This window comes from Sceloporus occidentalis, unplaced genomic scaffold, assembly GCF_023333645.1.
Source record: "Sceloporus occidentalis isolate IW3139 unplaced genomic scaffold, rSceOcc1.0.p SCAF_50, whole genome shotgun sequence".
Lineage (NCBI taxonomy): Eukaryota > Metazoa > Chordata > Lepidosauria > Squamata > Phrynosomatidae > Sceloporus > Sceloporus occidentalis.
In genome coordinates this window covers 4,475,803-4,494,745 of record NW_028317030.1, presented here as the reverse complement: position 1 = coordinate 4,494,745, position 18,943 = coordinate 4,475,803, and the positions used below count along the sequence as shown (strand labels likewise).

General features: G+C 45.2%; 1 protein-coding gene across 2 annotated transcripts in view; it reads right to left on the bottom strand.

The window, feature by feature from the left end:
* The window catches only part of LOC149288678 (exocyst complex component 6-like), an 82,614-nt gene extending 74,435 nt beyond the window's left edge, over window positions 1–8,179 (bottom strand). For both annotated transcript variants that reach the window (XM_089491471.1, XM_089491473.1), the window contains exon 1: window positions 8,082–8,179. In XM_089491471.1, coding sequence (XP_089347597.1) covers window positions 8,082–8,179 — 98 coding nt within the window. The remainder of the gene's footprint in view (window positions 1–8,081) is intronic.
* Window positions 8,180–18,943: the final 10,764 nt, after the last annotated feature.

Genomic DNA, 18,943 nt, shown 5'->3' with positions numbered 1-18,943 from the left:
AAACACGTTAAGGTCATGGATGGTTGCCGGCAGCCACACTGTTCCACCTCCTAGAAATCCCCCCCAAACACTATCAATACCCACCTTTATGGAGACATAACCTTCACCCTGTGATTGGACTAAACGCTGCATCCCTTCTAGCTATCGATGAAAGGCTGAGCGTGATCTGAGTTATTATTTTTCCAGATACTAATGTAGGCAGCGTAAGCAAAAAAAAAAAAAAAAAAAAAAAAAAAACAAGAACAAAGCAGAATAATAAAAAGCTCCTCGGAGGTTTATCGTCTCTGGGGAACGGGGGGGGGGGGCTTTGAATTCCACCGACGTTTTCCGTAAATGTGCTTTTTCAGTGTTTTTAGCCCTAATAGCATCCTGTTACTGCGGACAGGAAAGGGTTGGAAACGGTTCACTTGTTAACATTGCTTCCTATGAGTGGGGTCGTCGCCCCCCCCGCCGGAGCGATACCGACGTCTGCCAACGGACGCGCTTCTACCCAAAGCCCCCGCTCGGTTATCTGGAGCTCCACATTGCAGATCGATTTCCTCGTTTCCGGTCTCATTGTGCCGGCCCCAGATACCGAGCTTTTCCTTTATCTCTTACAGTCGGCCGCTGAAATAACAAAAAGCCAATAAAAGACCACTTTCGTGTTTTCTTAGGGTCTGCTCATGTTGTTGGCTATTAACTTGCCCCCCCCCATCCATGACGAGAGGAAGCAGCGACGCGTGGAGCGGCAGCCATGGATTACGGAGACAAATCGGGATTTTACCCAACAAAATCGAATGGATTAAAGCCCCGTGAGCCGTCTGACACGCGCTTATTTATGAAGAGAAATTCCAAAAGTGCAGATTCCAAAAAGTAGTCATGTTGCCATAGCAACCAATGGATGGATGGAATCAGAAGGCTCCGTTTGGATCCTACGGTCAAAAAACACATTTTTAAAAAAACTTTTTGTGGATAACCCACAATATATCTCAAAATGCCCCTTCTACGTCAGCAGGCTAGAGTGCCACTGGCACGGACGGGGGCCTGCAGGGTTCAATCCCAAGCCCTGCCTCTAGCATAAGGGGCATTCGCACCCCCAATACCTGTGCATTCACATGCGCGGTGCATCCAGCAAGGGTATCTGGGAATGCGGGTAGGAGGCCATGTTGACATCAGTGGGCGGTCTCGTCGACATCGCTGGACACACCCATTTGGGAGGGAAAGTGGGCGGGGAGTGGGGCGGGCCGCAATAAGTGGTGCTTCCCCCGGAGCGAAACCCTGAGAGTCGCCAAGTATGGCGGCAAGACGACCCAACTGGGCAGCATAGATGAATAAATCGGTTATTGTCCTGCCAGCCCCTGTAGGCCGATGACCGTAATGTGATTGTATCTTCTTCCACTCCCAGAATGCACTGCAGAAAGTGGAGTTCAGTACAGCACAAAGTGCACTATGGGTGCCGCCAGGGACCATTTCTATATATAAGAGGTCAAGGAAACGTCCGCTAAGGACGTATCTTTCTCTACAGACGTTGAATGCAAGTTACAAAGATGATAAATCCAGTAATAAGAATGAATACGGCATTCGATCCCTGGTGGATTGCGCTCACAGTCCTGAAACACGTTATTAATAGAAGTTCTGGGGATAAATATAAGTATAACGGTAAATATAGAGATAAATAAAGGGTGATCCTGTAAAGGGCGTGAGAATCCCGGCCAGTAACGGTGGTTCCCGCGAAACCGGTCATAAAAAGGGATAAATATAGGATCGACTTGGTTAACCGTAAATAGCTTTTTTTATTTGCACAAATTTTTTTGAAAAAATACGCTCAGATCTTCGATCTCTGACAACTTGAGATGCACGGAAAACCGCGATCCCTCATCGGGGTTTCCGCCGATCTAAACAAGCAATTTACGATAAGGGACACGAGGGACACGCCAGGTGGGCCAAGAAGTTCTACAGCGGTAAGTCCAAGGGCTCAGCAGCCATAGCGGCCAGTTGAAAGATCATAGATGGCTCTTGAGGCTTTCCCATTTACACCGCGGAGGTCTCTGCAGACCAACGTCTAAAGCTGCCGGTCTTAGGGCGCCAGGACACCTCATCACTTTAAGGCCGGCAGCCGCCTGTAAGTGCGGCCGACAGCTGGACCTGCGCGGCGGTATATTTTGTTTTTATGCTCACATGGTACGCGGACTGGAGAATCGAGCCAGCGGCTGCCACAGGAGAGTCTGCCCAGTGTGCCAGATGGCCAGTCCGGACTCGGGTATGACCCAACATAGAGCGTCGGCTAACAACCTCACTTCCTAGGCGCTCTGCACATAGAAGACCGGCAGGGGGGGCATGAAGGTGGTGGTAGGGGGTGCCGAGACCTAGGGCAGCAGCCCCCATAAATACATCAGCGACCGCCCTCTTTCTGGTGGCCGGCTGAGGATGATCAAAGTGTTTATCCGACAGCAGTTAGAGGAACCGCACCTGAAGACACGAGCAACGACTTCCTTAACGTAATCCAGTGAAGAAACGTTTCCTCTACGAGGGTTTGGTAACGTTAGCAGCTCAACCGGCTTCCTCCTAAAGATTGCATCTGTCCTGCGGTAATTCATTCGCATCTCAGTAATAAACAATTTAATAATTGATATGCATCATAATTATATCCTGCGCAGGGAAAACAAACGCCATAGCAACGGGCCGATGGGAACATAAGACGACGATCCCTGAATCCACCCAAACCATTCATCAACTCGTTAAAGGGACGCGCCAGCCATCGTGTGCGCTTTAATGCATAGGATAGGTGCGTGGCCCCTTTAAATTCCCGTGCGGTCCCTTTTTGGGGGGGATTCTGCAGAATGCATTGGCCCCTTTTGCTCAAACCCCGGCTAAACACCCTGCGGGAGAAGCGTTCACGGACACCGGACTGCCCCTTTAATACACTTTTGCCACCTTTTCCTTTTTTTTCTCAGCTTCCATAACCACAAAACGCTACGATAGGTTTAAATTAAATAACAAAAGTGCAAAATGTATGGATTTGTAATAAAAAAACATAAGTTATGCTAAAAGCTGAAAAGTCATCACTTCCCCATTAACAGTTTAGAAAACCTCATTTGATGTTCACACATGATGACACTGTGGCATCTTATGAGGTCATCAATGCATCGTCATGAGCCGTGTCATCTGGGTTTAAGGTTCCCTATGACAGAGCCCCCCAACCTGGCAGTGAAACTTTGGGGGGGACGTCCTGTCATCTACTACATGAACATTGTGTTTGAAGCCCCCCTTTTACATTGCATTGCTCCAGGGACTCCGGAATGTATACCAAAGTAGCCAGTAGGGGGCATCACCAAGTTCAATGCTAGAATCAGCCACACAGGGGTTACACACTTGCCAATTGCTATGAACGCACTGGCCTGTCTGTGCACAGGTAAACGTTCCTGATGTCAAGCAGCAGCTGGACAAGAATCCTCCGACGAGAAACACTGCTCAATTTAATGACAGTAAGGCAAATTTATATTATTTAATGATTTATATAGCGCCATCATATTCCACAGCGCTGTACAATGGGTAGACAGGACATAAGTACTACCACTACTTGTTATGTCCTGTCTACCCGTTGTACATCGCTATGGAATTTGATGGCGCTATATAAAACAATGAATAATAATATAATATATATATATAATGTACTGATGAACCTCACCATTAAACAGGGTAAAGGAACTTGTGGTCGTCCAATCAGCCTTTGGCCCTTCTAATGATGCTCAGTACATTAAATGATGTAAGAGCGTGATGGGAGTTGTTGTTACGTGCCGAACGGGAAAGGAAAGTTATTCTGGTTACATTTCCTCTGTATATTGTACACTATTGTCCCGCGCAGGAACCTTTCGTTAGTATAGAGGTTACGGCCGGCGACGCGCCGCGAAGCAAAACATACGAGTTCAGAGCTCCCGGGACACGTGGATGAGACACGCAAACGGCCCAGTGTACAGCGCTGCGGAATAGGATGGTGCTATATCAAACAATAGAAACAATACTGTGCAACGTCTACATTTCTGCATCCCCTCCCAGTATGTGAGATCTGTCATTTTTATCCTTTCCTCCGAGGGTTTATTCGATGGAAACAGAAACTTAGCACCAACATCAGCGGCTGCTTTTGGGTCACATGACAAATAAAGAGTTCCCAGGTAAAAATGATGAATGAGATAAAATTTTGCATGACTTCTAGCCGTGGTTTCGGACATTCAGGGGTACTAAGAATGGTGTTTTTAGTGCTGTATTACTTACAAAAGTATTACATTCAGCAATTGGAACCCCCCGCCGCTGTATACAGTAATAACCCCCCCGCCGCTGTATACAGTAATAACCCCCCACCGCTGTATACAGTAATAACCCCCCCGCCGCTGTATACAGTAATAACCCCCCCGCCGCTGTATACAGTAATAACCCCCCACCGCTGTATACAGTAATAACCCCCCCACCGCTGTATACAGTAATAACCCCCCCACCGCTGTATACAGTAATAACCCCCTCAGTGCTGTTTTTATTCCAATAAACTCCCTTTATCTGTAGACCCGGAGCCGCCGTTGCTGGCAGTCATGTGATATTTTGGGTGACTTTCCCGGCTCAGACACCACACTGAGCTGATGCTTTACGGCAATGCTAATGAAGCCCGTTCCTCCATAGACTTTCATTAGTCAGAGTTTCCAGCTAGGTGATTAAGACTGAGCCATTCTCCTGTTTCCCCACAGGCAGAATGATAAGGAGTCAGAGCGAGAACTCATACAAGCGGCTAATACGTAAAAATGAGAACGTCTTAAAACAAAAACACAACATTTGGGAAAGTTATTTTGAATCTGATACTAATAATAAGAGAAGAGACCCAGCTGAGCTCGTTGTATGAGTTACCCATCATCCGGCCGGCCGGCGCTGGGCCGGGTGCTTGTGGGGTAGAAAGCCGGATAAACTCATCGGATGAATTAGAGGGCGCGAGCTGCCAGGAGGGTTTAACAATCGCTATTGGAAGTGAGAGCGCTTCTCCGAGACTCCCACGAGCTCGCAGTCACACGCCGGCAGATGCAATGAGGACCCCGGCGAACGCCTTAAAGGGAAAACGCGTTTATATTCCATGCGGAAAATCACGTATTCGGTGCGGGGGCCGGTGCTGCGACAAATGTAATAAAAAAAAAATCCCTTTTTCCTCCCCGATGCCCCTCCTATCTAGGAATGCTTGGGCCCTAAAAGCTCCAATCATGTGCCGAGACACAGCAGTTGGTCACATTACGTATAGATGTCCAGCTGGTGGGGATGGTTTGGATGTAATATTATTACATAATATATAGAATAATGGCTGGTGTGCCATATACATTCCAGACCATAACAAATACCAAACCCCCGCCCACCCCCCACCTTATATTTTATTTCGCTTAGCTAAACAATTCTTCCGAACCAAGGAGTGTGACCGGCGAGTTAAATCATCTACTGACCGGTGCGGAGTCATCAGCCGTCAGAGCGCTGCCGGCCGGGATGTTCATATTCCAGGCTATCGATTAACCGTCCGTAATTTGTTTTTGGGGGGGGGGTCCAGCTATACTTTACGGAGATCCAGCTCACTAGGTCTGACCGCTTACTAACGAGGAGCGAAGTTGGGGAAACTCTCGGCTTAGTGAATATACCCCATCCAGTAAAGGCTAGCTGTGTGTGTCAGGGGGCTAGCTAAAGCCACTCTCTTATCAGGAGGGGAAGCCAACAAGCATCTGCCCCGGAGCCTCATTACTGCTTGTAAATGAGGACGCCGGCACTTTAAGGGTTATTATTGCTCATAAAAGGGCTCATTAGTAGATCACCCGTCTGCGTTACGAGATCGATTCGTTATTCTGGGACACTTATAAAATATGGAACACGATTGTTGACGAGGATGATGATGACGAGGATGATGATGATGACGAGGATGATGATGATGACGAGGATGATGATGATGACGAGGATGATGATGACGAGGATGATGAGGATGATGATTGGCTTGATTACGCTGCTGCTTGCAAGCTTCAGCCATTAACTCTTCGCCTGCCTCTATGGACTTTTTACTGCATTTCATTTTTATTTTGTTCCATTTCTTGTTCACTTCACTTGTTTTGTTTTTTTTCTATCACTGTTTATTTATTTATTTTATTTATTATCTTGTTTCTCTCCGCATTGTATAGATTATATCATCCGTTACATTTACTCTGTTTCAGTAACCATTCGACTACCTGTACTTCTCTCCTTTTAGGCTGTATACTTCAATGCGATTGCTTTTTTAACTAATTCACGTCCTGTTTCGCTTTCCTGCCATTGGCTGCTTCAAACAGCCAATCAGTGGGGAGAATGATCAGGCTCTGTTGGAGGATGGCAGCTGCAGCTTCTCCCAAAGGTGATAAGTATCTTTTTTTGTATGCATTCATATCACTTGACCATAAAACCAAAAGCGCTGATGCCCGGGGAAGAGCGCGGGCTGGAGAAACGGCTCCGTGACTCATCTGTTACCAAACCTCCGTCCACACCCAGCACTGAAACATAAACACGCTCTGCGGGACTGCAACCTTAGGATAACACACAGATCACGTGTCAGACGGATCCGTGTCATTACTCTGTTTACATGATGTGGCCACGGAGCTGTGAATCCACGCTGGGACTCTCTCCGTGTGAACATCCTGCAAAAACACAATCACCGTATACCCTGCCTATAGCGGATAACCAGGTAGCCCCCCGAAAGCAGGGGTCTCGTATAAAGCGCATCAGACACGGCATGATTTTAAAGGGAAATTGGGGGGGGGCGCCTACCTTGGGGAGAAGCTGCAGCTGCAGAGCTGGGGCAGAACGGCCCTTCTGTGGTCCGACGTTCCAAGGTGAAGAAGGCCCTGTCCCCCGGTCTACTTCTGATGTCACAAGTTAATGAACGCCGACATTGGCCGTCGGGACGCGGGCGTACAGCCTCGCCAACCGGGGACGCGGGCGTAAAGCCTCCCCAACCGGGGACGCGGGCGTACAGCCTCGCCAACCGGGGACGCGGGCGTAAAGCCTCCCCAACCGGGGACGCGGGTGTACAGCCTCCCCAACCGGGGACGCGGGCGTAAAGCCTCCCCCTGGGACGCGGGCGTACAGCCTCGCCAACGGGGACGCGGGCGTACAGCCTCCCCAACCGGGGACGCGGGCGTACAGCCTCGCCAACCGGGGACGCGGGCGTACAGCCTCAACAACCGGGACGCGGGCGTACAGCCTCACCAACCGGGGACGCGGGCGTACAGCCTCAACAACCGGGTCGCGGGCGTACAGCCTCAACAACCGGGACGCGGGCGTACAGCCTCACCAACCGGGACGCGGGCGTACAGCCTCACCAACCGGAGACGCGGGCGTACAGCCTCACCAACCGGGACGCGGGCGTACAGCCTCAACAACCGGGACGCGGGCGTACAGCTTCCCCAACCGGGACGCGGGCGTACAGCTTCCCCAACCGATAACCAGAAATCAGCCATCAAACCAAAATATCCCCAAAACAGGAACTTTATAATAACGTTTTATAATCAGCAGCCTCAGCAAATAAAATAATTACACTGCAGATAAACGGGTTCTTCACCGGGATCAGCGGAACGAGGGATATCCCTTGGCTGATGGAGCCGGCATCACGCTATATAATATCCCATATAATATAATCTCACATATAATATAATATCATGTATAATATAATATGACGTATAATATAATATCCCATATAATATAATCTCACATATAATATAATCTCATGTATAATATGACGTATAATATAATCCGATATATAATATAATCTCACATATAATATTATATATAACCGGACATGTGATGTGAATGAGGCTTTCGTGGGATGACAGCCGCCGAGGGGGTACGGGGGGCAACAGCAGCACCTCCAGCACCCACCCCCGGGAGAGCAGCACCTACGGCACCCACGCCGGGGCAGTTATCATTGCAGTACCTAGAGCACCCACCCCCAGGGCAGCTGTCACTTCAGCACCCACCCCCGGTGCAGGTTGGGAAGAAGGGCCGCGATAAGAAGGGAATTCCCTCCCCCCGGTCACCTCGTAGCACCCTGCCCGGCATCTTACCGCAGGGTAGGCCCCACGCACGCCGTGTCGGTGCTCTCGATCTCCTGCAGGATCCTCTCGTGCTCGGTGACGGTCTCCAGGCTCTCGCTCTCCGCCATCTTGCAGGGACTGAGTCGGCCGGGGCTGCCGGTGACAGACTGCAGGAGCTGCTCGGCGGCGCAATGTCAGGCGGCGGCCGCTAGAGGGAGCCGGAGACACCTCGGCTGCACAGTGTGAGTGGGGGATGGGTCACAGAGGGCACTGAAATAACTGGGGGCCCTGGGCCAATAAAGCACTAGGGGCCCTGCGCCCATAAAGCACCTGAGGGCCCTGGGCCAATAAAGCACTAGGGGCCCTGGGACAATAAAGCACCTGAGGGCCCTGGGCCAATAAAGCACCTGAGGGCCCTGGGCCAATAAAGCACTAGGGGCCCTGGGACAATAAAGCACCTGAGGGCCCAAAGCCAATAGAGCACCTGGGGGCCCAAAGCGAATGAAGCACCTGGGGGCCCAAAGCCAATAAAGCACCTGGGGGCCCAAAGCCAATAAAGTACCTTTGGGGCCCTAAGCTAATAAAGCTCCTGGGGATAACCCTTTTGTATGGAAATGCTGAAGTTAATACTATATTTATTTTTTTGCTTTATTTATATTTTTAATGCCTTATAAGTAAATATTTAATTTTTTCTGTATTATTTTTTTTTTGCCAAGTTAAAAAAAACACAAATGGCCGCTGGTTATGGCGAGACCCACCGAAACCCTTTGATATGTTTTTTAGTGGCTTCTTTCGTTAGATATGGAAGTGGTGGACGAGATATCCTCCAGCGCTGACTCCCAGAGGTTAAATCGCAGTGATTTCAAAAAAAATTGAGGAGTTGACCCCCCCAAAAAAAGTGGAAAATGCAGTTTGATGCCAACACGTGCAGAATGCGGGGCTTGGGGGGAATACAAAGAGCAGGAAAGGATCTATGGATTATTGTTTCAGGCGATTGAAAGTCATCAGAGCTGCAGGAAAAAACAAACAGGACACCGAACGATGGTACAAAAACGAAGATATGGCGTTCATAATATAAGCATCGCGTTCCAGAGTGCTTTTAAAGGTACAGTACACTATAAAATGGGGGCAGAATCAATGAGTTAATTCCCCCCGTGTAAGGTTTTGCCTCATAGATGGACCCTAGGCCTGGGGCCGTTAAGGAAAGCTCTAAGGAGCGGCAGGCTGGTCCAGGGGTCTGAAGGTTGGGTAGATTTTTTTTATCAAGGTCTAGCCAAAATCACCAAAAATCTGGCTCACCGCGTGGGCAGACAAGAAGGAAAAAAGCCCAAAAGAGACAAAACGCGTCAAACCATACAAAGAACGAGCTACGGGGATGTCATCAACGGAGGCATCCAGCCAAACCCACCCGAGAGTCCCAATGCAGGTCCCTGACACAGAGAGAGTACAATGCAGCAAGGCGATGTTGGGTTTAGGATTATAGGACGGCACGGTCACCTATACAGCTTCTAACCAGTACCGGGCTGGAATGGTAAACTCAGCACCGGTACTTTAAGGGTACATGGGAGGTGATGGGGGGGCACCGGCCATTGAGTGCCCCATGTGAGCAATGGCAAACGACGGCGTGATTGTAAGCGAGTGAAACACAAAGCGCAGGTGGGGCAAACGGGTGCCGTACAGGGAGGTGTAATGTAACGTGCGTCGAGTCACTCCGGGGTTGGGTAGCAGCGCAGACCCTGCCCGGGGCACACACTGCAACCCTATACGCTGCAGCTGGATAAGGAGCACAAGAGGAAAGCGTCCTTGGTATTAATCTAAGTGGGAAGTCATAGACACGGTGATCAGAGATGGACGACTTCCTGATATCGCCTCGGAATCGGGTTCACCAAGACGTTTTTTGTATGGAAACACAGGAGAGTTACAGGTTCATCTCGCGATGTTCCCGTTCGTTATGCTACAAGAACACCGTGGATTGCCCTGTATAAAACATGTTTAAGTTGGTAAGACATATTAAAAGTCATTTGATTGACCTATACATTATGCAGGCCAAATTAGCCCTTCCTGTAAAGAAATTTATTGAACCCACAGTGAGCTTCTCCTGCAGACAGGGCTGAGCTGGCCCTGTATAATGCATAGTTAATATGGAGAGATTTTGTATAAGTCATCTCACTGATTTATCTGTACATTATCTGGGGCCAGCTCAGCTCTTTCGCAGTTGGTTAGGTGTAATGCTCAGGTTACTTCCAAACTCCAGATTTAGTAAAAACACCTAAAATTTGACATTATTTGTTACAAACTAAACATTTAAGTCAAGTACGGCCATATTTAATCGTCTCAAATAATCCTGGGCCAGTTATGATGGCCACCGCTTTTCCTGAAACATTCATCATCTTATGACATCATAATTTTCAGGTCACATATTGACGTAAGCAGGGATCGGACAATTGTTTCTGCATGCTGGCGAGTACATCTAATATACTGGCTTCCAGCTTCATCTACAGTATTCTGCTCCCAAGCAGGGGGATCGTATACTTTATTTTGATCCTACCGGTCACTGACCGATCGTTCTCCTTTCCTAAACCAGGGTCTCAAAGTTTAAATCCAGCCGCAGTTTTTTCAGTGATCACTAAAAGTTGGATGGTATTAAATTTGGCAGCATAGCTGGGACAGCACCTTTAGTAAAAGTTGCTCTACGTAAGCGTGTTACCTGGAGGGATGTCTATGCGGGCCCAACTGGGTCCTTGTCATGGAAGATGTTGCTTCAGAAGGTGGCATGTACATTGTGAGAACTTAGACTGAACATCTTTGCTGGTCGTCCGGGTAGGTCTGGTGCACAGGCCCGGACTGGCCATCTGGCACAAGGGCAAAAGCCCGGCAGGGCAATTACCCTTGGATCATTTCATAATTCTACTCAAACCTCCATCAACGTCTTACAGAATTATTGCATGGTTGTACGTTGGATATTGAGAAATTCCATCTTGACATGGGCATTGACGATGTAAAGGTCAAGATATTTGACTTCATACCTGCATGCTGTCAACACACCACGCGCACTTTATTATTATATACGTTGAGACTTTATACTACAGCAAACCTAGGTATGATCCCATAGGGGGAAAAAATACTTTCCTCCTTAAAATAGAATGTTCCAATCTACTTCCTTTATCTGCAGACCTGGAGGCAGCCATTGCTGTCAGTCATGTGATATTTTGAGTAGCTTTCCCTGCTCAAGCACCACACTGAGCTGATGCTTTCTGGTAATCCTAATTAATTCCTGCTTGTACTATGAAAACCTTTCATAGACTTTAATTAGTCAGACTGGGTGATTAAGGCTGAGTCATTCTGATATTTGTACCACAAGGCAATATGATAAGGAGCCTAAATGTTTGTCTAGTAGATCGGGCTCAGATAACAGAGAGAGAACTGATACAAATGCCTCATACGTAGCTGCCCAAAAATATTATATTATGGGGGAAAAAAAACTAAAACTGCACAATATTCTTGAAAACCCACTTTTAACTAAAATAAATGATGGGAACTCCCCATTCGAATACTTTTGCTGTTTTGGGGTTTCTTTTTATAGAAGTGAAAATTAGCAAAAATAGAATTTCAGAATCCCAGATTAATTATCTTTGTTAATAATTAAATATCCACATTGTTATAAAAATTATTCCCAGCTAGGATAGAAAAAAGCCATTATTTTCTTTACTGGAGTTTAACTTTGTTGATCGCCTTGCTATAATGATATATAAACATCTAAATTCCGAAATATCTTTTTACCTTAATGTAGATCCTAGAGGTAACTCCAAAGTCTCTATCTCCGCACACACTTTCTCATATATTTTATCTGCGTTGGCTTCTTCTAATTGAATTTCGGAAAGCCCTGAACTCCAAGCTGTCGCCATCGTTGCGAATCCTAAACTTTACTGAATTGGAGAATTTTTCTATGTATTTTTTTTTCTATTTTGCCAGATAAAATTCCATAGTCAGCATAACGAAAAGCACCTGACCCTATCCTGACCTTAAAAATGCTGAATAGTGGGTTTTATGACAAACAAAGGAAATAGTTTATGGTCAGGCTCACACGGATACAAAGTCAGGCTTTTCATCACAAGGAACTTAGGCAGGTTATTGGTGGTCTTTAAAAAAAAAAGTCTCAGGGGGTCATGTTGGTTAGACTACAGATTTAGTTGGACCCGGGGATGCCGGGGAAGTTTGAGCCAAGTTCAGAGCAAAGTTCTATGTGAGCTCCTGAGTCTAGCAGTAGAGTCTTGGAGTTTATTCACTAAAGAGGGAGTTTGCAGGGGAGGTGAACATTACAAAGCAAAAGAGAAGCTGCCCCAAGCCAAGCATTATCATAGCGGCCCACAGATGTTGACCCTAGGACCCCCATCAACAGCACTGCTGTGATATTTTAAGCCTTCCCCTTGACCACCAGAAGGCAACATGACGTCAGCTGGCTGATGCAGGAAGGTGCCGTTGGGCCTGATGGGTGCTCATTGCAAAAGGGCTGAGCCGACCCATGATACATAGTCCTCTCAGTGAGTTAATTTTCAACAACTACCCATGATATAGGGCCGGCTCGGCCCTTCTTGCTGGTCTGGAAGCTTGCTGGGGTTGGCCCATTATAATGTTTAGTAACATCAAGTAGTTGATATATATTCATCACTCATGCAAACTCCCTCTTTAGTGAACAAACCTCAACATCAAATTCCCACCACTCTCAAAATGACCCCAAAAAAGGTTGAGCTTTGGAGTTGCTTCCTTTCAGTGAGTGAAGGCTGGGCTTTAAATAACTCTGCCAGTGGAGTAGACTCAAGTCTGGCAAGTTCAACAGATTTAAATAAAAGATGAGGGCTGGACTGGGGATGTCCCTGGCACTTTACGTCCAGAGGCCGCCAGATGACCTAGGTGCAGAACACGGCTGGATATGCAGATGGCCTGTCTTGACGTGCTCTAACTTACGCATGACCCAGATTTGATTGTATTCTTTTATTCAGCCAGTCAGAAGACAGCTAGAATTTGCTGATCATAAAATCAGAGGTGAGGCTTCTGCCAATTTTGATTTTGTGGTCCCAATCAGAGTTTCTCTGGTGGCCGTGCGTTTGATTCTATGATGCTGGCCGGTCCTTCGTTACATTGTTACAGTGAGAACTTAGTTATTCATCATGAATTATTCAATCTGAATAGAGATACTTTTCGCTCTACTAGGTGTGATGCGCCACAGTCATCCATACAGTAAGTGGACCAGTGGTCAATAAATCAAAGCATATGGCCACTCACTACAACTAGCAGGTGCTGTCTAAAAATGGCCCTTCAGGCATTTGCCTGGTGTGCCTGATGGCCAGTCCAGGCCTGCATTCATGGATGACCCATCAGATACATAGAGGTTTGGCTGCCTAGAATTATAGCAAACCTTCTAGGATATGTATAGGACCAAATATAATATATTCATACACATTCATATATGTGCCCACATTGCATATAGGATCTAATTATGATAACCAGGAAGAGTGCCGTATCATTCGTTATATGTGTCAGAGTCCTTTACATTTTTAAACCTCAATGTGTTTAAGATAATTTAAAGAAATTAAATGCTCAAATGATATGCAGATATATATTTTAATTGATTTGCAGCTAAATAGCCAAATGTTAACACGCTATAAAACGGTACATGAACGAATACTCGGCTCATCTGTGCCCCAATGGCTTGCTTAAAGATTAGACGCAGTTATGAAATCAGCACAGTCTTTGACGTCTGTGTGCTTGGGACGTTCGGGGAAATAGCATTGGCTGCGCATGGTTCGGAGTTACTATATTAATGGGTTGCTCATCTGGCCAGCCAGGAAAATGCCCAATAGGCCAGTGCCAGATGGTGTTGGCCACTTACCATTCCCAACTAGATATACATGGACACACTGTGTACCAGTGTAAGAACGTAGTCTGCAGCCATGATGTGTATCCATTTAAAGACCCCTGGCCTTTAATGATCAGGGCTGGTTTAAATCCCCAGTGCAGCCCTGAATCTATCCATGTATCTACCGAGAAAGGTGAGGATCATCTGGAGTGTTGGAGCTATAGAGAAAGGCAGGGGATATAAGAAAAACAAGAACATACCCGATGAAAGTACTGTTCATCCATTGTGTAACTCACGTCCATGCGTCTTCTAAGGACTATCTTTTAATTTTATCAAAACCTGTGTTCTATCTATGACCAGAGAAGATCAAATGTCGTATAGATAGCCCCAGATGCCTTAATATCTTTGATTTTCTCCAAAACGTCTCCTTGAAGTTTTATCAGTGCCTTGCTTGTTAATATTTAAATGGCCCGCCATTCTCTGTAGCCTCTATGGTAGATTAATGGAATAGCCTCCCAACAGAAGTGGTAGAGGCTAATAGAGTGAGGGGGGTTTAAACATGCATGGGATCGGCATACGGCTCCTGAATCTAAGACGAGACCAACGACTGATTAAGGTTTGAGTCTTTACAGGAAATATTGGCGACTTGATAGGTCGAAGGCGGCTGATCCTCCGGTAAATTCTATATATCTATAGGTTACAGGTATGGTTTTTTTTGTTGTATTTGTTGTACACAAGAATAGCCACCAGGGGGCACAATAATACTGATAACAGCTCCCCTAACTCTATAACTGCAGAGCCAGGCATGTGACATTATTTTGGGGTTATAATGGAAATTTGCGGCTGGCTACAATCTGATAATGTATTTACTGCTTGTGAAGAACCAATTGATCAGCTGTTAATCCCATGACTATAAGACAACCATCAGCTCAGGCTCCTATAACATGAGTTTGCTTGTGGATGTGTACGGCTTAAATCTATTATGTCAAATCTGCGTTGAATCAAATTAAATGCTGGAAACACACAAGGCGTCTTTTTGTTACGAGGTTCCGCATGATTCCGGCATGTACCACATTGCTTGATTATTTTTATTAACTATGAAGAAAATGTTATTAGAAAAATGGAGTTACAGACCCTTGATGCAATGACTGCACCTAAGAGGAAATTATATTATGCGTAAGCATGTTTATTTGATCTTTCTATGAGTCTGCCATTATAAAGATTCAGCGAGTAGTGACCTTCCAGTATGGTACCAACACAAGTCACAAGTAGCACTTGTTCAATTCTAAAAAAAAACTATGATATGATCATTAACTTCATAAACACATACTAAAGGAGTACTTCTAATAGATGTTGCACAGGTTGTTGCCACAGCAGAAGCTCATTATAGCCAATGTTGTACAGACAATAGCCTAGGCATTTTTATGTTTCCTGATGTTTGTTTTAAGGTCTGTTTACCTCTTTTCTCAGTCAATAACATGTATCAACCAATATAGAAGTTCTAAAAGAAAAAACAACAATTACCTTTATGTGTCAAATATTGGGATGAAAGAAAAAATATGCTATTACATAAGAAGCCCGGTCTATGGGAGTGACTGTAAATGTGTTGTGGTAATAAATCTATGTAAATCTTAATTCCGCATCATATACAGTATTGTTGCTTCTACGGAAGTCATGGAAACAGCTAGCTAGCGTACACGTGATTGGCTACTGCTACTCCCAATGATTTCTTTCAGAGCTCAGTCCCCGTTGACTATGATGAGGATTCTACTGAGCATGTGCAAGAAGCATACTGAGGTATGCTCCATACTTTCAGTAGAGGCAGCTGGGGGAGGAGTTAAATGAGACAAAACTCCAATAACTAGAGACGTTTTTAGAATACAAGACCACTATTGGAAGATTAGACAGGTTGAATTTGTATTTCTTCTATTCTTTGTCCTTATTGGTGGTATTCTTAAAAAAAAAAACATTTTGGCACCCAAAATACCTTTCTCTATGTATTTTATGCAGATAGCTAGTATCTGGTCTTTAAAAAGTGGTTGGGCTTGCACCAAAATATTAACCAAAAAACATTAACTTTGTTCCGTGAAAATTCTAATGCCAGTTAGATAAAGTCTATCATTCTAAAAATGATAAGCGATACCTTAGTCTATGAAAAGGATTTTTAATGCTTTGAGGAGCTTGTGCTGTCTAAGAATAAGGGCATTTAAAGTAGTTTTTAATAAAGCTTTTGTGGATCGTGGATTCGATGCAGAAGATGAAATAAATGTTATATGGCGGATTTGCTGATTCATTTGGCAGGAAGTTCTCTGTTCGGAGAGATTGCCAGGAAAGCAGCAATCAACAACATTTCATACAAAATACCCCCAATTACTTCACTGTTCTCACAGTATTGGATAATGAACCTGTTCCTGTTTTCTGAAAATAATAAATCACTAATTCAGCGTGGCTCATAACACACAGCTAATCGGCGCATTGTTTCCACAAACCCATTAAAAAAAGTAAGATATATATATTTATATTACGCTTCTGGATACCTGTTTCCTAATACATTCATTAAAGGAACATTCCAGCCATCAAATGCATAGAGAGATTCTGCAACATGGCCCCCTATGCATTTGCCTCTTTCTTCAACCCACAGCTTCTTCGTTGGCAGGAGATGTGTAGATACCCGCCATACGAACCACCAGCCAGGCTTAACGGGAACATGACCTGGAAGCAAATTTCAGCCTTTTTCAAAATTTTCAGCGGTACACGATTTTGTGCATCTGATCACAAATGGTGTGCAACATTCCATATGGAGGCCATGGTCTTGGCCAAAATTGTGACCATATTTTGGGCAACATGCAGCTTCACTTGAGGGGCGTCTTACATCATCAGAGGATGACGTCACCAACTTTGGTCCTAGGTCAATGAGGGAGAGGTGACGTCGGAGACCAGTGAAGACTGAAGATATGGCAGACGCAAGACGCCCAAGGAACACTTCAAGTTACCCCTCATCTAACTAGCTGGCTAAACACACAACACAAGGTGGCCCTACTGACCACAGAGCTTTATACCCCTGGGGTAGTTCTTCTTTAAAGGTAGATGAAGGATTAGCCAATCTATAGTTCTCCATGTGTTAGTGGACCACAAATCCCACCATGCCTCACTTCAACAACAACCAAGGACAATCGTAGCTGATTCAGAATCACTGTCCGATGTTGGTTCTGTTCAACTCACCAAATCACACACAAATATCTTTTGTGTAACATTTTGTGGAAGTGTGAACGTTACTGATAGATTTTAGTCATTTCCTGCTTTTAAATTTTCCAGGTTCAGAAACATTGAGGAAAATTAACAATTCTTGCTCGGTTTGATGTTGGGGTGGCTGGAGTTCAGTAGTTCACATGTATGTTTCCTTTTTTTAAAGAATACATTTTTAACTACTTTGTTATTCAGGAAGTAATCAGGATGTAACCATGGAAATATCTGAATGCAGAGGAAATGTTACACTTGGATATTGTGGCCAGAGATTTCAGCTGCATTCATATTTTATACAACGGCATCCGAAAATTAATCAGGAAAAAATATATAACGGGAAGGGGCTCTAATTACGTCAGCAATTGAAGAATAAACTCAGGTAGGTTTTAATCGGCCAATATTTCTTATTTGAGTGTGAAAAGATCCTGCCTTAAATCATCTTTCATGCCAACCATAAAAAATAATATTTTTAGATTTGGACTCTGGGTTATTGGATAATAACATATCGAAACTCCAGTTGGCGTACGCCGAACCAGTGGCGAATTCTGGACTTGGTCTAGGATGACAATTCGAGGGAGGTGGAAGCCGTCTAACCAGGGGGCAGATCTGGTTCCCCAGTGTCCCGCTGGTCTATTGGGTGGTTGTATGGATATGGAGCACTGTGCCGACACATCCTCCATAGTGGATCTCCTCAGCGCCGGGACATGACATCCTATCTCAGCACTGAACCAACATGGAATCAAAAGTATGGATGGAAACAGAAGCCAATGAACTTCTTGGTTGGTAGTAGAAAGTTAATTTACAGTGCAATCCTAGAGATGTTTTAACAAAATGAAATCTATGGGAGATGGGGCTAAAGTTCCCTACTTTACCCAAAAAGCCACCTTGCAGCACGCTGTTCAACGCAAGGTGGCCACATGGGACTTCCAATGGAGACCTCTATTGTTTTTACAGCTTCCTGGGCAGGTCAGAGAAGACCAGGTCAGGGAAGATCAGAAGATTTCCCCAACTGACCTATGATCCCCATTGCCCACAAAAGGGACAGTCCCATTTTTTGGGGCACTGTCCTGCAAAAAAATCAGACACTTGGGTGTCTCTTAACAAAGGTAAATTAGTTAACCACAGCTACATATATATTTTTGTTTTGAGGATCGGTGGCAGAGCCAACATTGTCTAATACATTTGCTTTCCTGACCCCCTTCACACTTTGACAAAGGCTGCCTGAACCAATTAACAACAATCAACAATTTAACGCTAGAAGAGAGATATCTTAATGAGGAGGAATAATCATAAAGATACACTTAAGATGGGTTTCACATGCATCTATAGCTTATATAAACCCGTAAACACAACTACGTGGAATCATTTACTTAGAGTATGAAACTCTGCCGTTTTTTAATTCCGCACGCCACAGGGTTTGGCTCTTTAGAAGATTAGACGGACTAACGTGATATCAGGAATGAGCATTTTTGGCATATGAATCATAGGCTGCTATTTTAGTGCAAACAATGTGTAGTCAACCTTTTCATAGGAAGGGGTCAGATGCAAGAATGAATGGCTCCTCATACGTTCTTACAATGGCCTTCTGATTAGTAGACTTTATAAGGCTGCAATATTGTTAGACATTCATGATAAGGATCGCCATGTGGAAATTTCCATTAACAGAAAAAAAAAAAAGATTATCTTAATGACTGTATTATCTCCATCGTCTTACCTATCCGTGAAGCAGAGAAGAACTCGTGCCAAGCGTTTGGTAGAGTTAGCTAATATGACAAACTTAGACCTATATTGC